The 22,006-nt window shown below is 50.7% G+C and overlaps 1 protein-coding gene across 1 annotated transcript; it reads right to left on the bottom strand.

Annotated features, from left to right (window-relative positions):
- Positions 1–2,381: 2,381 nt before the first annotated feature.
- BACE1 (beta-secretase 1) lies at positions 2,382–22,006 on the bottom strand. The gene is made up of 9 exons (XM_004585111.2): positions 21,143–22,006; positions 9,789–9,877; positions 8,356–8,572; positions 6,438–6,575; positions 5,701–5,835; positions 4,659–4,760; positions 4,131–4,280; positions 3,693–3,864; positions 2,382–3,156 (listed from the first exon to the last, which is right to left on the bottom strand). The coding sequence occupies exons 1-9, from the start codon at positions 21,401–21,403 to the stop codon at positions 2,915–2,917; spliced, it is 1,506 nt and encodes a 501-aa protein (XP_004585168.1). The 5' UTR covers positions 21,404–22,006; the 3' UTR covers positions 2,382–2,914.

Raw genomic sequence — 22,006 nt, 5'->3', positions numbered from 1 at the left:
ATACTTACCAGGATAGCGACAACTTTACCTTTCAGATCTAACTAAATTTTCTCTTTGTTATTGTTTTCCTTCTCTGTCTTCCATCTCTGCCTTTCAGCTGCTGGGTGAACTCTTTTTTCTCTTACTTGCTCATGTTCCGCATCTCGTCAAGTGATTACAATGGCCTGAGTACTCCATTCTTTAGCGGTCAGGTGACCTACTTTCTTTGGTTAATGAAATATTACCATCTCTAGTTTGGTAGCTGTCATGAACAGTGGTGGCAAAATACAAGACCAGTTCCTTGGTTCTTTTCATTTGAGGGGACTCACTTTTTCACTGTTATAGTAAGGTTTCTCTCTTCTCAACTTTGTAGTAGCTATGGATCACCTACAGTATTTTTTCAGTGTCCCTTGAACATTTAGAAAATGGAAATGGATATAAAGAATATTGCTTATTTTCCAAAAAAAACCTTGAAGTTGAAGGAGTAGAAAGATAGAAAATGAGGGGTAAGAAAGGGTTTAACTGCTTCTCAGTTAAAAGCCCCTGAAAGCCCAGCTCTAGCAGGAAGCAAAGTATTTTGGAGAGTTGTGTGTGGGAGCTTGGGCCTCCTTGTTGTTCTTTGTCTTGTTCAGGATCAGTCAAAAAGCAGTGTTTATGTTTTAGCCACCCTCATTCACCCTCATTCTTGCTTCGTCCACTAGCCTGCGATGATAAAAGCCATTAGGATCCAAGGGAAAGGCCCCAAATTCAGTATGTGGAGATGGGACAGGAAAATTAGAAAATATAAATATATAATGTGTTTTTTTTACAAGCAAGAAGCTATTAAGATTTTACTCTTGGTACACTTAGAATCCATAGTTTCATAGCAATAGAATATTAATTATAAGAAGAAAAATAAGTGCAGATTTTCTCTTAGAAAATAGGACAGTGGGACTTAACTAATGAAAGGGCTGAGTTTTATCATGAAAAGAGCTGGGGAAAAAGCCAGTTCTCCCCAGTAAGATATAAATCAGAATGTCATAATTTCTTTTCACGGTAGCAGTTCTGGACGTTTATTTACACAGTAAATTCCAGATGGAAATGGACAGTCTCCAGGTTTCTGTCAGTCTTTGTAGTTACAGGGTGTTTCCCGTCAGTCAAGGCAGCACCAAGTGTGGTGGGAATGAAGAGAATCCAGATAAAAAAACTGTGACTCAGTATTCTTGTTTTATTGGTTTATGGCTTGTGGCTGAGGCCTGGAACTGCAAAGGCCCAACTGGTATTTCGCTTTCCCTCAGCAGATAATTCCATATTTTACAAGGTCCCATCGGTGGAACCTTGCAGTGAGCATGATGAAATAGGAATAGGATGCGGTGGATGCACCAGCAAAATTCAGTTCTTCCCGCAAATATTGGTGTCATAGTCTGCTGTGTTGGAACTGATGGGGAGGAAATGAACTTGGTCTCCACTACATAGCCCAAGAACCAGCCTGGGTACCCACATACTACTAGGAATGGGGAATAGAGAGCAACACAGAAAAAAGGATGGCTTCATCAAGGAACCCTTTTAGTGAAGGAAATGAGGAATCCCTGGGGCTGTCATTCTTCCTCCAGGCAGCCTTTATACTGAATACAATGATATGAGAGCCAGAATCTCCTGAATTTCTGACATTCTGGGAATAGTACTTGCCAGTATGTGTATCCATAGCCAAATAAATAAAGGACCCACGAGAGAGGGCAAAAAAGTAATGAAACCACTCTGGATTCTGTAAAGACCTTATACCTTCTTAGAGCTTAGCTGTGAGAAATCCAGGCAGAGGTGTAGCTTGCCAGCTCTACACCTGTTGGGGAGTCCCTAGGCTCTTACATTCAGGGGCCAGGCAGGAGAGAGCTCCCGTCTATTCTGTTAGCACCTTAGCTGCAAAACTCCCACGGAACTGGGCTTTGAAGAAAGAAGTGAACTGTGACCAGAAAGGGCCCAACCCTGCTCTGTTCCAACTTCTCTCCAAGAGGGCACCTGAGGGAGACCTAGGGGGTTGGGATTTTTCAGTGCTACCTGTCACCTGTGAAATGAAGATTCAGGCAGACAGATGGCATTAAAAGGTAAAAATTGATTTGCTGAGCAGAACTTCTTAATGGGCACTTTCCTCTTAAGAGCTAAAAAAAAAAAAAAAAAAGCTCTTTGGCCAGATAAGCCCTTCTTCTCTTCTTGCTTTTAGTCAGACTGCAATCGCAGAAAACACTGGAAAGCAACACCCATCTTACAAGATGGGAGTCTATCTTGGAGATAAGGTCTACAACCGGGACTGGCAAGTGGTGATGCTTCTGTCTTTTCTAGCTGTGATCTCAACTATTCCTGTGTTTGCACTCCCTGTCCTCTTCTCTCAGACCACCCTCAAGTATGCACATCTTCAGTCTAGTAAATTTTTAATTCAAGAGGCAGTCTTTGCACCAGTGTTAGGCTTATTTATACAGTCCCTATCTCTAAAGCAAATTGCAAACTTTGCATTTTGTCCCGCAGGAAAAGAAGCTTGGCTTTTTTTCTGCCAGGGTACCACAGGGATTCACACTGGGATGACCTGGGTGTGAGACCATTTCTTCTGGAACTAAAAAAGGAGAATACTGTGTGTTGTTGGAAAATCTAAAGGGATGGTAGGCAGAGGTTTCAGGGCTGAAGTTTGAAGCAGCAGAATTTTCCAACTAAGCCATGAGATGACCAAGAGTATTCTCGCCACAAGGATGCTTCTTTCTTCCCTTTCCTGTTTCTTACAGGCACAGTCCTATAATCCACCTCACCACCTTTCCTTCTTTTCTGTCACGGCAGAGGCATTCGGTGGGTAGATGAGGGTCCTGAGGTGCTCCAGCCACAGATGGCATCTGTGTCTCCTACTTGTGACCAAAGTGAACCACCCAGATGTGGTCTAGGGGAATCTTTGTCTTCGGCCCCCTACTGCTCCTCACTTTAGTAGGGAGATGTCATCAGCAAAGTCGTCATGCTGATGGCGCAGGCAGCGGAGGCAGCGCCACTGACACACCATGAGGCAGAGGGGCAGCATGAAGAGAGCGCAGATGGCAGCCATGACGTAGGCTATGGTCATGAGGGTTGATTCGTCTGTCTGTGGAATGTTGTAGCCACAGTCTTCCATGTCCAGGGTGACAAAAGGGCCTTCCACTGCAGCTGTCCTGAATTCGTCGTGCACTGTGGAAAGGATAGTTGTCAATGGGCAACTCTCCTTGTCAATAGAGCAGTTGGGTTTTATAGCAATAAAGAAACTTCCTGACCATGCCCCTGTTGATTCTCTCTCCTGGCGATACTGCTGGCAGCCTGTAAAGCCTGTGCTGGGTGGTGGCAGCCTCTTCCCTCCCCCGGGCTCTAGGAGCAGCATTCCTTCCCTGGAGTTCAGAGTTGACCAGAAAGCCAGGCCTGTACATGTAGTGTACTTACTTGCCACTACAGGAACTTCAAAACCCTGCCACCCTTGTTCAGAAGCATTCACCATAAAGCAGCCAGCAGACCTTCCCCAGGGTGCCCGGGCAGTTCTTACTGCTCTGGGTTTCCAACAGAGCTTACCAGCCCAGGCAGGGGCCACTGTGGCAGGCACTCACCCTAGCGTTTGCATAACATTGACTTTAGCTTGAGGCAACTCTTAGTACCTCCCAAACTGACAGGCCCAGGTTGACAGGGAGAATATGGGATATACTGACCCAGCACCGTCCTCATCCCTGGCACCTCACCATGGCAGGCGCTGACGGCAAAGCCAATTCGTTTTCGGGCTCGATCAAAAACAACATAGAAGCCCTCCATGATGACAGCTCCCATGACAGTCCCGGTTGATGACTGTGAGATGGCAAACTTGTAACAGTCGTCCTGGGACGTGGCCACATCTTCCACTGGCCGCAGGTATTGCTGGGATGAATGGTGGAAGGGTCAGAGTGTGTCTTCCTCGTGCTATCCCGTACCTCCCTTTCTGCCTTCTAGCTAAATCTGCCCCAAGTAGCTCTTCTTTTTGCCATTCCTGAGCTCTCAGGAGTTGGGCTGTCAAAGACTCCTTTACCACTGGACACTCATCTAGTTTGTCTTCCAGTCCCTGGGAAGTGATGCTTCCTCACTGTCTCCCAGCATGCACTTTCTCTCCTTCTGGCTCCCATGGTCTCAGGCTGAGGGGAACATACCTGTGGAAGGATCGTGATGCGGAAGGACTGATTGGTGACCTCACCCATGAGGTAGAGGGAGATGACTGGGAAAATGTTCCAAGGGGTGGTGCCTGCTTGCCAGCACACCAGCTGTTCCCCTAGCCAGAAACCATCTGGAAACTTCTCCGTCTGTGTTGCCAAGAGGGGGATAGCAACAAGGAATCAGCCTCTTTTACCATCCCACCTCTCCCATCACCACATACCACTGACTGCGCCTCCTCCTTGCTTTCCAGGGCAGTAGCTCAGTGGGGAAAGGTAAACTGCGACCCAAGGGAATTGGAGGAAGAGAGCAGAAGATAGAGGTCAAAACTCTGTAGGAGGTGTGTGTGAGGGAGGCTGGGAGGTGGGAATTGTGTGATGACACAGCCCCCTAAAGCAGATCATAGGTAGGAGCCCTAGGGGGAGGAGCTGGCTGGAGACATTCAGCCTCTGGCTGAGCAGTGTTGACTCTCACTGACTTCCTCCAACACAGCACCTTCCCTTGGACCCCGTCACCAGTCCACTGACCGAGGAGGCTGCCTTGATCGATTTTACTGCAGCTTCAAACACTTTCTTGGGCAGTCGGAGGTTGGTGGTGCCACTGTCCACAATGCTCTTGTCGTAATTGTACTAAGAGGGGGAAAAAAAAAGGTTAAAAGAATCATGGGTTTCTTAGGGCAGGCTCTGGGCAGAGTTGGAGGTGTGGATCTGACTGCCTGCAGTCCAGGCTGGCTCACATCCTAGCTCAGCCACTTGGAAAGTATGTGTCCTTGGGCAAGTTACTTACTCCTTATCTGTTTCCTCACCTCTTAAGATGATAATACCTCAAAGGGTTATTGGAAGGATTAAATAAATCAACACAACGCACATAGGATTGTGCCCAGAAAATAAGAGGCACTCAGAAGTGAATTCTTAATAATCTTGGGTGGGCAGACGCTCTCCAAATCTTGAAAATAGAAATACCTTGTGTAGTGCTTTTAAGTTCTCACAATACTTTCATATCTTTTAGTTTAACATACTTTAGAATCTCGGGAAAGAAGATGCATATGGTTTGTGTATGGTTAAGATTAACACTTTATACCTCATCTCTGATCTTTGCCACGGTCTTTGGGAAAGTGGCTTTTACTCCTATTTTGCAACTGAGGAAAAGAAAGTAGAGAAAGGTAGCTAGTCTAAGGCAGCAGCTAGTGCATGGTAGGCTTTGCTCAGATCCAGTCATCATGGCTCCAAAACCGCGCCTTCACCATGCTGTGCTGCAAATGACTGGACTGAGGTCAGGAGGCAAGGCAATAACCAGTCTCTGGACATCAGAACCAGTTCTGTGCTTTTTTCTTCTCTAGATCATATATCCTGTGGTCCCAGTGAAATGGGTTTACTTGCTGGAGGCCGCCCACCCCCCTCCCCCTGGTCCAGTTGTCTAGTTGTTAAGCTCTTATCTGTTCTAGGCTCAGCTCCCAGCCTCCCCATAGCTCCCGCACTGCCGCCTCACCCTCCCGACCTCACAGCCCAGGGTCTGCCTTCCCAAGGTGTCCCCCTCCCCAGCCCCAGCGGCCCCCCTTGGTTTTCTTACCTCCTTGCAGTCCATTTTCAGATCTTGTCCATTGATCTCTACCCGCACAATGATTACCTCATAATACCATTCCCGCCGGATGGGAGTGTACCAGAGGCTGCCCGTGTACAGCGAGTGGTCAATTCCCCCAATGATCTAGGAGAAGAAAAAGGCAGGGGTCTGTGTCCTGTGTCCCAGCACAGAAGGGGAGCAGTTCGTGGGACACCTGAGATCTCTACTCTTCCAGCTTTAGTCAAGTTCTGCCCAAGCCTTGCCTACAGCTTTTTCAATATGTTCAGAGGAACACTTGATAAGTTTTAATTGAGAATCATACAGCCCTTGATACAAGGTCATTTAAATACAAACTGGCACACTAAGTGTTGGATGAATGATTATTTGCTGCTGTTATTTTTATTTTCTCTGCCTGTTGGAGAATCGTTCACCATTATCTTCCTTAATGAATAAATATTGACTTAAACTCTTTACGCCTGTCTTCTGACCTTCAGACTAAAAAAAATCTGAATTTGATAGGTCTTATTTTCATTTCCTTTGGTATACTCCTAACCATTTCCAGTCTTCTTCAATTTTATCATTGGTACCTCAGATTCTTTCTGGAATAATGCAAGGAAGAAGAATGGAGAAAGAAAGGGAGGATGGAGGATAAAAAGTCTGAATTCTAAATAGTGGTACTAAGACAGTGGTGGCACGCTGGTCTCTGCCAAGTGCCAGGACCCCCCCTCTGAGGACCTGCTACTCACCATACTCCCTCCAACTGAGGCTAGCACCTCAGACTGGTTGAGGGGGAAGCCAGCACCACAGAGCTGCAAGGAGAAGAGGTTGGGAACATGGGTCTGCTTTACCAGGGAGTCGAAGAAGGGCTCCAGGGAGTCATCAGGCTGTGAGACAAAGAGACAGTAAATCAGCACCATGGGGACAGCCCAGCCAGAAGTCAGCTTCCTGTCTACACTGGCAAGCAAGAGCAAGAACTGGGGAGAAGATATCTGAGAAAGATGCCTATACTGAGATTTGGCAGAAAGAAGGATAACAAGAGACACTGGCAGTGCAATCAGGGGAAACTGCAGGACCTACTGGACTATAGGTCCTTTGATCCTCGTGTCTAGCCTGTTTCAGATGTAGAGTCCTATCTTCCTTTAAGATTTTTTTTTGGATCTAGTGTGGTAGCCTAGTGGCTAAAGTCCTTGCCTTATATGTGCCAGGATCCCACATGGGTGTCGGTTCGTATCCTGGCTACTTTACTTCCCTTCTAGCTCCCTGCTTATAGCCTGAGAAAGCAGCTGAGGACAGTCCAAAGCCTTAGGACCCTGCACCTGTACAGGAAACCCAGAAGAGGCTCCTGGCTTCTGGCTTCAGATTGGCTCAGCTCTGGCCATTGTTGTTACTCGGGGAGTGAACCAGCAGATGGAAGATCTTTCTCTCTGTCTCTCCTCTCTGTAAATCTGACTTTCCAATAAAAATAAATAAATTGTTTAAAAAAATTTTTTATTTTTAATTTACTTGACACATCTTCTGTCCACTAGCTTAATTCCCAGATACCTGCAGCAGTATGCCAGGCTGAAGCCAGGAGCTGGGAACTCAATCAGGGTCTTCCACATGGGTAGCAGGGACCCAACTACCTGGACCATCATCTGTTGCTGCCTCCCAGGTGCATTAATAGGAATCTGGATCAGAAGTACAGGAGTGGGTCCAGCACGGTAGTCTAGTGGCTGAAGTCCTTACCTTGCATGCACTGGGATCCCTTATGGGTGCTGGTTCTAATCCTGGCCACCTGCTTCCCATCCAGCTCCCTGCTTGTGACCTGGAAAAGCAGTCGAGGATGGTCCAGGGCCTTGGGACCCTGCACCCATGTGGGAGACCCGGAAGAGTTCCTGACTCCTGGCTTTGAATTTACGCAGCTTTGGCCAATGCAACCGCTTGGGGACTGAATCAACGGATGGAAGATCTTCCTCTCTGTCGCTCCTCCTCTCTGTATATCTGACTTTGCAATAACAAATAAATCTTAAAAAAAAAAAAATGTAGAGGAGCCAGGACTTGATCCTAGGTTCTCCATATGGGATATTAGTGTCTTCATTGGTAGCTCAACTTGCTATGCTACAATGTTCACCACAAAGGTCCTCATTAAGGATCTTAAAAGTAGGGCCCAGCACAATGTCTCAATTAGTTAATCCTCCCCCTTCAAACACTGGGCTACCATGTGGGTACTGGTTTGTGTCCTAGCTACTCCACTTCACATCCAGCTTTCTGAGTATGACCTAGGAAAACAGGAGGATGGCCCAAAGCTTTGGGACCCTGCACCTTTGTGGGAGACCAGAAGAGGCTCCTGGTTTCAGATCAGCTAAGCTCTGGCTGATGTGGCCACTTGGGAAGTGAACCAGCAGATGGGAGATCTTTTTCTCCTACTGTATAAATCTGACTTTCCAATCAAGATAAATATATTTTAAAAAACCTTAGAGTATATAGAACCCGAATTCTCTGCCTACCGCAACTTCTCTCACTGCAATTCTGCCCTTTTAGAGCTGCAGTTCAGACTGTTAACCTTTCCTCCCTCAGACAATCCTTTAAATTGATTTGTTTCCTTCCTTGAGTAAACTCCTTCCCTCTGAGGCATGCAGTGAACACTGTATAGGCATAGTGGGTAGAACCCAGCCTTGTTCTCACCCTGGCAATCTCAGCATAGGCCAGCCCTAGGATGCCCTCCCAGTTGGAGCCGTTGATGAAGAACTTGTCCGATTCCGTAATGGCAGCGATGTTGGCACGCACAGTGACGTTGGGGCCGTGAGGGATGCTCACCAGGTCAGTGCCCAACTCCCCTTCCCACTTGCCCTGGGTGTAGGGCACATAGACACCCTTGCGGAGGTCCCGGTATGTGCTGGACCTGCAGAAAGGAGGCGGAGATCAGTGGGTGCACAACCCCAACAACTGGTGTGTGATTTGATCATCAGCCCTGCTCCCCAATACCACATTATCTCTGGGGATCCTACCAGCAGCTTTCTGACTGTCCTACAAAAATACCTCCAGACCCTCAGAATGGAGAGTGACCAGATAGAAGAGGGGAGTTGTGGTCTGGGTTCAGTCTCCTGTCTCCATAGCTAATATTCCTAGACTTTGACCTTGCACCCTGCAGGGAACAATCCCAGCCTTTGTGTATTGTGCCCACTGCTGCTGCAGGGAAAGCTCATGGGCATCTTTGTCCTCCCCCTCTCCTGCCCTCGCCCCAGCTTAGTCAGGCTCCCAGAGAAAGGGAGCCATTGATGTGGACTCTCCTACTGCCCTAGGACCCAGTGGTACCATCTCTGAGTGGTGCAATGCCAGGCAGAGTGACATGAACGTGGAGCCTCTATAGGCAAGTCCTGGAGATGGGGTTTGGGCAGGTGTCCTAGTAGAACAGCCAGCCATCACACACCATTCATGGAAATCACACTTGCCCATGTGTGGCAGCCCCACCTTGTGGGCCATGGTGGGTGGAGTGCTTGCATGGATCCTGCCCCAACCATCTCCCAGACTTTCTTTCAGATAGAGATATCACAGAAGTGCTCACAGAAACCAGGAGATGGGCAAAGTGGGTTCTGCCACAGCTGCGACTCCCTAGGGTGGGAGGCGAGCCCCTTCTTGGGCAGGAGAACGAGGTCTTCACACAGAGATGCTTTGGGCATTAGCTTTGTTGCGGTCACCACTTTCTGTTCCTGCTCTTATGCCCCAAGGAGCATCCAGATTATCCCTCAATGCCTCTTCCTGCACTAACCCCATGTTCACCCTCCCCTGCAGGGAAGCTGGTGGCTCCTAGAGGGTACACAGAGATCTTGGAGCTTTCAGGCCCTGAGAGTGGTCCAGTGGGGTTTATGGAAGACTCTGGGAGTACCCTGAGCTGACTCTGGGTACCAGGGAGCTGCTGTCCCTCGGTTTACCCTCTCCCGTGGCATAGCTGCGCATGTGCTGTCCCCTAACCCCTCCTAGTCACAGTGGCTTCTTTGCCCTTACCCTTTGAGCAGGAAGAAAGGCACTGAGGCACTCGTTCTTGCCCCTGAAGCCTTCCTCTGGCTTTTTTTGGGAAGGGCTCCCCAGGCATCCCCTGCCCCCTACCCAGGACTCACAGCTGCCTCTGGTAGTAGCGATGCAGGAAGGGGTGCGGGGCGGCTCCTACTGCGAAGTTGCTGCTGCCTGTGTCCACCAGGATGTTGAGCTGCCAGAGAAAAGTGGAGAACAAAGCCGTAACAGACAGGAGGCTCCAGGCTTCTCACTTGCAGGGAGATTAGTTTCTCTTGATAACACTCAGGGGGAAGCTTCCGGGACCCAGGATGGGCCAGGCTGGCACTCGCTTGCTCCACAATCACAGACAGAACCTAGGGTCCAGAGGCACCTTCAACTTGACCTCCGACTTTGTGTGTGCTTCCTGTCTGGGGTATCACATTGCCTATGTCACCGGGCACACAGCTGTGTGTGCTCTGTCTCTGTCCCCACCATGAACTTAGCTGCCTCTTGTGTTCAGGCCTGCCACTTCCCTTCTTTGCCTGGTTGTCCCAGGAAGCAGCCTGGCACATGCCTCTCCAGCTGGCAGCAGTGAAGGGAGTTGTGGGGATATGATGGCAACAAATCAGTGCCCACAGGTGTGACTGACCCTGCCCATTGCAATGTGACTCCCTTTTGGAGTTATGTTTACCTGGGAGTCCCTCTGTCAGAAATAAAGGGGAGCCAGAATCCCTAGCTGATGTCCAGGGGAAAACCCTGGCTTTGGCTCGGTGGATACAGACAGGTGTCTCTTCCATGTCATGTTGGGTGGCTTTTCCCCCAAACCTCTTCTACCTCTCTCCTTCCTCCTTTGATGAGGTCTGCCCTCTGTTTTGGGCAACCCCTGCATTTAGCATCTGCCACATCCTCACAGGCTATCAACCTCAGGGAAACCATCCTCTGGGAATTGTGCCTCTGCTCTGGCTTACTCCTCTGGCTCTCCCATACATCACCTGACCTTGGGGACCTCCATCTCCAGCATCCTCTCTCTCCTCAGAGCGCCAAAGTCAGCTGGCCTGTGCAGGTGTAGCCTCAGATCTTATCACCTTGAGCAGGTCACTGGGCTCCTCTGGGCTTCAGCTTACCACTCTCTGCCAGACCTCTCCCCAGCTCCCTCCCACTCTTGGTGGTACCTTGGTGGTGGCGCTGACTGCACCTGCCACAAGGCCTGCTCTGGCCTCCTGGCCTCCCTTGTCCCAAGATTCCATCATCTCTTCCCCAGGCTACAGACCCTGCCTCTTCTTCCTCCTCCCCAACTCCCCACTGCTCTGGTCTACTTCTTTCTTCTCTATCCCCTTCTCCTTACCTTTCCTTCCATTTCTCTTTCCAGTCTCTGGGCAGCCACCAGCCCCAGATGCTGTGCTTTCTGAGAAAATCAATGGAGCTGGAGGCCCAACAGATCCAATTTTAATCAGCCATGTTAATGATTCCAAAGGTTCTCTTCCCACTCCTCCTGCAACCTCTCTCCACCTCGCAGGACTCTACTCGCTGCTACCCTTGAGCCCCAAAGAAAGAGGGCCTCCCCCACAAATGGCACAAATGGGCTAGAGCAGGAACTACTGCAGTATCCTAGCTGGCATCGGAGACAGCTTCTCCCTGGGGCCTCAGAACTCCCCAGTCTGTGGGGTGGAGGTGGGCTCTGCAGACAGCTGCCTCCTCAGCCACGAGGTCCAGGGCACTCTTGCCACCCTTCAGTGCCAGCCTTATTCCTGCTGAGGAAGAACCTCCACTCCCAAAGCAGGTTGAGGTCAGAAAAGAACCACGCCCACAGGGCCAGCACAGCATAGCAGGCATTCCACGTGTGGTGTTGCCATCCCATAGGGCTGCTGTTTGTGTCCTGGTTGCTCCATTTCTGATATTGTTCTCTGCTTATGGCCTGGGAAAGCAGCGGAGGACAGCCCAAGTCCTTGGGCCCCTGCACCCACGTAGGAAACCTGGAAGAGGCTCCTGGCTCCCAGCTTCAGATCAGCTCAGCTCTGGCCAGTGCAGCCATTTAGTGAATGAACCAGTGGATGGAATACCTCTTTACCTCTTCTCTCCGTAAAATCTGCCTTTCAAATAAAAATACAAAATCTTAAAAAAAAAAAAAGACTTTTACTTATTTTTGCCTCCCCCTCACCACCTTCCACTACAAAATTAAAGCCCAAAGAAACAGATGCAGTTTTCTCCAGAGCAGGTGTCTGTCGGCCCTCTGCAGCTGATTCCTGCCTGAGAAAAGTTGTCGTGGGACCCCGTCCTTCAGCATGTCTAATGCCAGCCCTACCTGCTAGCTCGCTAGCTGGGAAGGTGGAGGATGCTCTCTGTAAAGGAATAGATAAAAGAGTGAAAGAAATGGCAAAGGGCAAGGGAGGACTGTGCACCTCTCACTTCACAGAATGCAGCATAGGATGGCATCACCCTCATCCCCCACGGCCAATCAATGGCCAACCCTATCCCCAAGCTGCCCCCTCCTCCTGGCTCAGGAACCGGCCTCTCCCTGCTCAGACCCTGGCCCCATTACTGATCCCTTTTCCCTCTGGAGGAACCAATCAGCACACCCTCAACCCCCGGCACCACCCAGTCTACATCCTTCCTATTGGCATTTGCAGATGTTTGAGTCTTCTTCATCAACACACACACACACACACACAAGTAGCTTCCTTCATCTCACACCCACCTCCAGCTCCCCTCATAGGCAAAATTCCCAGCCAAGCTGTCTTCATTTTGTCACCTCCCACTCATGCCTCAACCCATTCTGAAACTGGGTTTCGCCTCTATCCTTCCACTATCAAACAGCCCTTACTACAGCTCCTCGTGATTTCCTGTCACCAAATACAAAAGATAGCTTTCCAATCAGCTCGCCTCAGAACTGGCTTCTCAGGGTCTGTCACCTCTACCTCCTTAGCAGGCTCACTTCTCCAGACCTGGGCTTTTTGGCCTCTCCCCCCATGCCACCCTCACTCCTCCCCAGGCATCTCGTCTAGCTTCCTAGGACGCTGAAGCTGCTTGCACTAGCCTCCTCATCCCCTATCATACTGCAGACACACATGCTTACTCCATCCAGAGCCTGCAGACCTAGGATGTCCAAAACTGACCTTCTGTGGTCCTGCTCCTTCACTCAGTGCACGGTGTCACCATCCATTTTACAAATCAGCAACCTCAGTAACATCCTTACCCTCCACCCACTCTCCCAGTGCCTCACCGTGTCCTGCCCTGTTCACCTGTTAAGCTCCTGAATGCACTCATTTGTTGCCATCACCCCAACCTCCCGAGAAGCATCTCTACTGGCTTGCCCATCCCTGGCCTCTTCCAGTTGTTTTCCACTCTAGGGATGGAAAAAAAGTGTACAAATGTGACCATATTACCCTCCTGTGGATAATGGCTCTGCAATACTAAGCAGAAGCTCAAAGCTTAACCACTTCCTATAAAGCACTTCATGGCTTAGCTCTGCCTACATAGGCAGCCTACATTTGTCCTTGACTTTCCTGAGCCCTCTGCCCAGATGTCCACTATGCCTGGACCATCCTGCTCTCATGTGAAGCTCTGTTGACTCATCCTTCAATCTGAGACTGAAAAGTCCTCCTCAGGGAGAAAGAGCAGGTGGTATTCTCATCTTGGTTAAAAGACAGAGAAGATGAACGAGCAAATGTCCTCCGTTTTGGATGGTGGTGAGGGAGGGATGCTTCAGTGGATCTCAAAAGACAGGTGTTTAGGTCAGGCTCTTGCTCACCGGGCATCCCAGTTTGATGCAAGACATGTCCCAGCGGCTGGAGATTCTGGAGTCAGATGACTTTCTTTATCCCCTTGGTCCAAGTAGACCCAGGAGTAAGACGCCCATGGGGCTACAGCCTGGGGTCAGGGCTAGGTCAGTTCAATCACTCAAAGACCTGTGTCCCTGGGGTCCTCAGAGGTAAGGCAGTTTGCTGGGGCAGGGCTTGCTAACAAGCCCCATAGGGAAAAGCATGCCACCCATGTGGAATCACTTCATACTCAGCAGCAGGTCTTGGGTGATGGGGTTTAGGGTGAGCAGTTTGTTCTCCAAATTCTACCTCAGCTCTCCCCAATAGATAAGAAGAAGCTTTAGTGCTCATCTGTGCATTGGCCAGGAGACAGGTGATGTTTCCAGTTCCAAATGCTGATTATTAAGAACCCACAAATCTAGAACAAGCATCCATTGATGCTGACCGACCCATATATGTTATCTTTCATCCCTCTTAGCCTTCCTCCCTCCCACAGGAAGTATGGTGGGACACAATTACACTGATGAGTCAGTCTCTCTGTCTCTCTCTCTCACACACACACACACACACCCATGCCCTGAGATGAGCCCTCTGACATCATCTCCAGGTTTAACCATGTGATTTGCCTCGGTCAATGGGATGTTAACAAATGACAGGAGCAGCTCATTAAGCACTGGTTCTGTGGGGATGGCCCCCTTGGAATGCATCCCTGAGATTCTACAGGAAGCAGCTCAGCCTTGCTTCCTTCAGGTTGAAAGATCCCGGGCAGCAGGAGCCCAGCAGGCCTGACTAGTTCCACCCCTAGCCCCCATCCCGGGAGTGAGTCCAGGTGATACCTGCAGAAGAACCACAAGCTCACCTAAAAATCCTAACACAAAAGTAAAGTGATCCTTAGGTTCAGCAATTACCGTTTGCAGTAGTTGCATCAGATAACTGGTACTAACCATCTGGATCAAACTCTGGGGTCCATAGGTGGACCTCCGTGAGCCTCTCTTGCCAGGTTCCCTCTCCTTTCAAATGCTGCTGGTGAAGTTCTGCAGGAGCGTTTTGACCTCCCCCATGCACCTGTGAATATACTGTCTCCTGTGCTGGAAGTAGTCGCCCTGTTCTATCTTCCAGTCACAGCTTGAACATCCTTCCTACTGAAGCTCTTGCCCTAATGGTCCAGCCAAGGTTAGGTTCCTCCTCTTGCAGGTCCTTAATTGCAGCTATGTTGCTTGGTCTACCACTCAACACATCTCTATCATTTTTTTAAAGATTTATTTATTTTTATTGGAAAGGCAGATATACAGAGAGGAGGAGAACCAGAGAGGAAGAGCGTCCGTCTGATTCACTTCCTAAGTGACCATAACGGTCGGTGCTGTACCAATCTGAAGCCAGGAGCCAGGAACTTCCTCCAGGTCTCCCACAGGGGTGCAGCGTCCCAAAGCTTTGGGCCATCCTCGACTGCATTTCCAGGCCACAAGCAGGGAGCTGGATGGAAAGCGGGGCTGCTGGGATTAGAACTGGCGTGCACATGGGTTCCCTGTGCATTCAAGGCGAGCACTTTATCTGCCAGGCTGTTGCGCCAGGCCCTCTATCAGTTCTTTAATTTCTGTTTGTCTACAGACTTCGAGCAGCATATGGACAGGAAGCACCTATGTATCCTTGTTATCTAATCATTACTTAGTCTGGAGTAGGTACCTGGTAACAATGGCTGGTTTGTTCGTTTTATAACTGACAATAATTACGTCATTTTCTGTGATTGGTTATTGTGATCCCACATTACTCCTCAGCCCCTGGGTCCTTGTGGGGGTGACTTTCACCTTGGCACTGTGCATAGCCATTCAGCACTGTACCCATGACAATGTGATGCTCCCCACGCCCACGCCAGACTGACTGCCCACCACCAGTGCTCTTTGGTTCTTAGCCCCATCATGGTGATCCCAGCCTCTGTTGAGTCAGCTTCACCTGCTCTCCTGAGTGGAGATTCCCAGGCCAAGCCTGCCTGCAGCTCAGACCAGGGGCAAGGAAGGACACGAGCCTTGAGTCAGCAACCAGGACGCGCTGACAGCCAGGAAGGCACACAGCTCCTGTCTCTGACCCAGGCCAGTCCCTGGGGCCTGTCCAGATTCCTCCTCCTGGAACAAATCTGCCATCCCTACCCAAAGGGACTCTTTTCCCTGAGTGTCTTCCCTGCCTTCTGTCCCACTGCCCAGGCTCTTCCAAGTTTGTACTTGGGAACCAACAGGCTCCCTGGCATCCTCACTTATCCCATGTCCAGCTGTTCTTTCTAAAAACATCCTAAAATCACTGGGTTGTCCTAAAGCAGCCCTATCTGTGCCCTCCTCCCCCGTGGGATAGGACACTCCTCTCCTCCCCAGTCCCTAACAAAGCTCAACTAACATTTATCACTGCCTCCTTTTCAAGTGATAAAGACAAACAGTTGACAATAGATGTGACTGTTCCTACAGAATGGATCTAACATAGAGGTTGTCTAACTTTTTTTAAGCAGCAGAATAAATTTCTAATAGTAAAAGGGAACAGGAAAAAGATCAGGGCTGTTCCATTTGAGATCTCACTTCCCTTTTCCCTCCCGGCCCTGTGCCGCCTCTTGGTACATCTCAGCACCATCAGCTCTAGACCAGATCTTTCCACAGCTACATGCACCTGCCTTTCACCGTCACACAACAAATCCCCTGGGGTCTAACCTTGGTCCCCCAACCCCCTCCCAGGTGCAAGTGGTTTCTCTTGGTCTGATCTCTGTCCCGAACTCCCTTTGCCCAGCCATGACATGTGGGCTGTGCTTGAATTCATAGCAGCCATTGGAGGCCTCGTTCTCCATGCTAGCTAGCAAAATCCCAGGTGATGGTAACTCGGGAGTAAGAGCATGGCTGGTTTGGAGCTCAGCTGATTGGCTGTGTATGTTGTCAGAGTCTGGGAAAAAAAGGACTTAGGAGTTACATTACCACCCCTACCACATTGAAGGGAACAGACTCATCCTGCTAGGGGTTCGGGTGCAGGGTCCCTCCCCTCTTAGAAGCCAACCTGCTCCAGCAAGTGCTTTCCAGCTCTGCGGGCCCAGCCTGCAGAGTTCCAGAACTCTCCACTGTTCCTTCCCAGAACTCTCCACTGCCCCAGCACCCAGGTGAGACAGCTTCCAGCCCCAGCTGACAGGTGTTTCTTCTCAGGGCTGGGGGTTTCCTTGGGAGGGGATTCTCTTCCTGCCCAGCTCCTTATTAGAGATACTTAGAAGGGCTCCCGACCCTTTCAACACTCTCCACTCCCAGCTATGTTGTCCTTTATGGAGCTGGGAAGACCAAAACGTGACATGATAGCCAGAGGACTTTAGCAAAGGCCTGTAGGCAGGCAGGAAGGCCAGCTATGGTGACAGAGATGGGGCAGGACCCTGCGGAAGCATGGGTTTTGCTTTCTTTGTCTAATTTAGAGGGTGGTTTTTATTTATTTATTTATTTATTTTAATTATAAAAGCTTTCTAGAAAGTTCAGTGAGGGGCTGGTGCCATGGTGGCATAGCAAGCTAAGCCTCTCAGTTCCCACATCCCCACTGCCAGCTAGATATATCCATGGGGATGGTCCAAACTCAACATGTTCAAGATGGTAGAACACAGGAATGAATCTAGTATTTTGATTGGTATTCAAAGACCTGGATTTGAGTTCTGGCTGTTCTGGCTGTGCTCATGTTAGCTGAGAAACTGGGGGAAAGCCACTTCAGCTCTCTGTGCCTCAGTTTCTCCCCACATTGGCATGCTCATATCTGTCTGGCATAATGAAAGCAGAAACACATGTGGGATTTTGGTAACCCAGTCTGGGCTTTCAAAGCTTGCTTCTTTTATCATAATTGCTCATGCTATGAGCAGAAGTCAGAGCAGAAGTCAGAGAGGTTAGGGAGAAGGACGCCATTGCCCCACCTTCTTCTCTCTCAGGGGGTCACTGGACAGGTGGTTGGATGCTGCGCCCTTAGGATGTTTCTTGCTTTCCATCCTCACAGCCACCATCCTGCTTCAAGCCCCTGCGCCTGGCAGATCCCCGTCTCACATGCTAGCTCATCCAAGTCTTCCTGCACATTGAGCTACAGCCATCCTCTCTTCCCATCCAGCCTAAGCCCCAAGCTCCACTGAGCCGTAGAGCACCCTGAGCGACTGCGTCTTCTGTGGTTCTCCGTTCTGCTGTTGGAGCATCCCTTAGCTATCTCAGCAATCAAGGCCACGTTCGAATACTTGCCCGCCAAACCTTTGGACAACCCTTGTGGGGAAATAGGCACCATTCTCTGTGTGCTTTTAAGACCCATTATTCTTCTGCTTGAACCAAATGCATTTGGCCTTGTATGATATTTTGGTGTCTGTACTTCTGAGTCACACACCAAACCATAAGCTCTTCAAGGGCTTAGGCAATGACATTATTTTTTTCTCACATGTATGCTCACAACAACTGCTCATTATCACCTAAATAGACTCAACTGCCACCGGAGTTTGCTTTGAAAGAATTATTACCCTGTGTCTGGTCAATGATGCTTCTATTATCATCTTAATGCAATGGTGAAAAAAAAGATAAAGATTTCCTTCAGGAGCACCAGTTCTGCATCAATGGGTCATTGAGAGTTTTATTTGCCAGTCTTGCCACTTACTCATCCATTCACTCAACATTCTTCAGGGGCTGTGACTTCAGCCTCCTATTGTCACACGGTAGAACACAAAGAGAAACAAGACACTTCTAAATAAATACATGAAAGAACAAGGCATTGCCCTTAAGAGCTGGGAGTGTGATAAGGGCAGCAAACACAAAAAAAGAATTATGAGACACTAGGGAGATGTATGCAAGATACACTCATAGTGAGGGAGTTACTATGGATGGTCAAGAGAGATGTTCCTGATAAAACTTTCTTCTTCCCCAAGATACTAGCATAGTAGGCAGACAGCCTGGCCAACTGTTTAATCTTTCAGACCTCACTCCTTTTGCTAGAAACTATGAATAATAAAGACCTGATATGGCAGGCATTACTGAAACAACAAAACAATGCAGATACAATGCATAAAAAAGAAACTAGTGTTAACACAGCTCCCTCCTGCAGCCTCTCCTCTGGTCTCTCAGTTCCCATAGTTCTCAAAGCTGCCTGGCATGCTTCTGCTCCACCCAGGTCCTGCTCTTCTGCCTGACAACCTCCCTCTATCCAGGTGTTCTGCTCCCTCCCCCTGGAGTCTTTTCGTGCCTCACAGCTGGACCATCCTGACAGAACTTCCTGCAGCCTCCAGCCCTCACTCACATTCTTTCTAAAATTCAGATGTCCCAGCTTGAAAGCTCCTTCTTTGGAGCTGCAGACCAAAGTCCAAACCTCACAGCTCAACATTCAAGGCCTTTGACTATTTGGCTCTTACCTGGGAGGATCCTTACTACTGACTGCACTGGCTTTCCTCTGCCTTCTGCAAACATACATGGACCCTGCACACGTAGCTCATTCCAGTGGCCACTTTGGCCCCTCCTGGTCTAGGCAGGAAGGAGCAGGCATAGATATATAAGAAAGGTATGATTCCAACACTGTGCAGAGGGGGCCCTTTCCCTCGCCCCCACACACTCCTGGCCATTGTTCAAGACCACACTCGGCACACTCCCTCTGTGAAGTCTTCCTGGATCAATCAATTCCCTTCTAAACAATTATAGCTTTTACTGCAGGTTGGAAACTCAAGACAGAGTGGGGCTCAGAGTGGGGCTCAGTGGGTCCAGGGTAGGACCAGAGGATTTACACTTTGGTTAGGCTTCTGCGCTCAGGCTGTGGGAGTACTGCTATGTGTGACTGCTGCTAAGGATGACCTTGCTCTGGGGCCTGCATTTTGCTCTTATAGATCAGCCCCCAAATGTAGGAAGTGCTCCCTAAATTTCACTTTTCCTTGCTCAGAGCCCTCTACCATCCTATTCTCATTGGATACTTACACTAGCCCTCCAGGTGGGGAGAAAGGGCATGCTTCTCACAGAACTCTGGGGAGAGAATCCAAGTCACCCCAAAAGGAGAGGTTGGGGTTAGGGGGTCCACAGGGCAACACTCTGAGGGACTGGCTCCCACGCAGGGCTGCTCCAGTGTACCTGGGTAAAACCCAGAGGCTCTTCAGCTCCAAGTTTATAGGCTTCATTGCATAGCCCAAGGGGCCAGGTGAGATCATAAGACAGAGTAATTCAGGGATGCCTGCAGGTGCCAGGTTCTAGGTGTTTCACAACTAAGTCTCTTTCAACCCTCACTGCCACCTCCAAAGGAGATCTCCTCTCACTTATGCTGAAGATGAGGCAGGAGCCCCTGGGTGGTTCTGCAACCTACCCCAGGCCACACAAGTGGACACAGGGGAAGCTGCACCTGGTGGAGCTGGGCTTCCACAGGGCCTGCGCATGAGTGTCTGCAGATACAGGAGTATTCCCCTCTTCTTGGCCCTATTGCCTGGCAACACCTGCTGTTCCCTTCACTCAGGTTGCTCAGTGCTGAATGAAGGTTCCAACCTGACCTCCACATGCAGATGTTTGTGACTGCTCCTGGGGCAACCCCCACTCCAGGTTGGGCTGGGGAACTGGGGAGACCAGGATCTTGCGGGGCATGAACCTAGGAAGGACGGTGTTTGTCAGGTAATAGGGAGTTGTCTCTGTTTGTGCGAGAGTGGTTCTCCCCATGCACACCCCCACCCTGCTTCCACTGCCTTCTAGACCAACCCTTCTGGGGCAGGGACGCAGAGCTGGGGAGACTCACAGAGACGTGCAGGATCAGGTTCAAGGTGACATATACCAGCATGGGCAGAACCACATACACACACACACACACACACACACACACACGGCCGCTGGAGGTCCACACTCACCCACGGAACAGGCAGATGCACAGAGTGACACACAACCAGACAGACACCCCTTCCCCAGGAGAGCTGTGCCAGCCCACATGCCCATGACTACCCCCTGGGTGCAGGGGGCACAACCTCCATCAGGAAGGATGGGAGAGTGGGCAATGCACTCCCTGCTGCTGCCACTGAGGAGGGAACCCCTGTCATTTCCTGCAGTTTTGTCCTTTCCCCAGGCTCAGTTCAGTTGTCCTCCAGCTGGGGCTAGGGGGCCTGGGGTGGGGGAGGGGTCGGAGTGCAGAAGAGAAATGGGGAGGCAGACAGAGGGAGAGAAGAGCAAGAGAGGAGAGGGGCCAGAGCAACACTAGAGCCTTCATAGGGGTTACTGAGCTGTGGAGTTAGCGGGAAGAAGGGGACCCCAGCGCAGCCCAGGCGGGGGAAGGAGGAGGGGTTGATCAAACAATGCCAGGATTGCTGGGTCCTCAAGGAACTAAATGGTGGGAACACCAGATTTTTTGGCACACCAGAGCATGGGAGAGGGCTGGGAATTGGAACAAGGGAAATCCAGACTAGAGCAGCACCACAAGGGGCCCAATACCTGTTACAGTGAGCGCCCCTGTAGCCTGGACCCTTCCTCCCACGTGGGTCAGGTCACCCAGCAGCTTGCCCAGGAGGTAAGGCGTGTCAGCTCAGGGGTGAGGGAGACAGCCAGCCAAGGGTGGTCGGGGGGAGCCCAGCAGGGGCGGGGAGGTGGGAAAAGGGAGCTTGGAGACAACTTCTGGCAACAAGATCCCGAGGTAAGGTGGGGAGGGAGAGAGGGAAGATGTCCTTGCTGTACCTACCAGGAGGAGAATGGTCTGCTGCGTTCCCATCCTGCCTCCCTCCCGGCTTCCCAGCTCAAACATCTTACCGTTTGTGGAGGGCTGCCCACGGTCATCTCCACATAGTAGCCCTGACCCGACTTGCCCCGCAGGTTGTCGACCATGTCCACAAAGCTGCCCCTCCGGCTTGGCTCCTCTGGGTCCTCCTCGGTCTCCCGAGGCAATCGGAGCCCCAGGGGGGCACCCCCAAGGCCACTGCGGAGGGGCAGCCGGATGCCATGCTGGGTGCCATGGGTAGGGAACACGCCGGAGCCCATCCACAGCAGGAGCCAGGGCAGGGCTGGGGCCATGGTGGGCTCTGGTCTTCTGGGCTTGCTAGGGCCCACGGCCGTCCCTGTTGCGTGTCCCCAAGTCTGGGTGGTGCTGCTAGCTTTTCAGGAGAGGGGACTTGGAGACATCAGGACTCCAGAGCCTATAAGGCCTCTCAGCCGGTCCCTGGGTCCAGGCACTGGAGAGAAGGCAGGAGAAATCCGCAGAGCAGGAGATAAGAGGAGCCAGAGCCCGGCTACATCTGGATGGCGGTGGCCAGCCCCAGCGGAGGGCTCAGGCCCCTCGAGGGGCTGGGAGGGGCTGGCATGGCAGCTTGATAGCTGCTACTCTTCTGGTCCTCCCAATGGGCCGGGCGGCGTGGTCGGGTCTGAGGCTCCGGGCGCCTGCGGCTGCGTCGGCTGCTCAGGCCACCATAATCCAGCTCCCACCTCCCAGGCAGCCTGGAGAGGCGGAAAGACTTGTGGCGGCGGCTGTCAAAGCCAAAGGGTTTTCGCTTTTCCCTGGGATCGCTGGGAAGTGTAGTCTTCCCATGGCAGGCAGCCCAGCTTCCGGAGCTGCACAGGGGTCTGCGGTGCCCTCTGCCGAGGAGGAGTCCACCCTGCAGGACCCTGGCGGGAAAGGTG

The sequence above is a fragment of the Ochotona princeps genome, chromosome 4 (assembly GCF_030435755.1).
Source record: "Ochotona princeps isolate mOchPri1 chromosome 4, mOchPri1.hap1, whole genome shotgun sequence".
Classification (NCBI taxonomy): Eukaryota; Metazoa; Chordata; class Mammalia; order Lagomorpha; family Ochotonidae; genus Ochotona; species Ochotona princeps.
The sequence above is the reverse complement of the archived record's forward strand: the minus strand, read 5'-3'. Positions and strand labels throughout refer to the sequence as shown.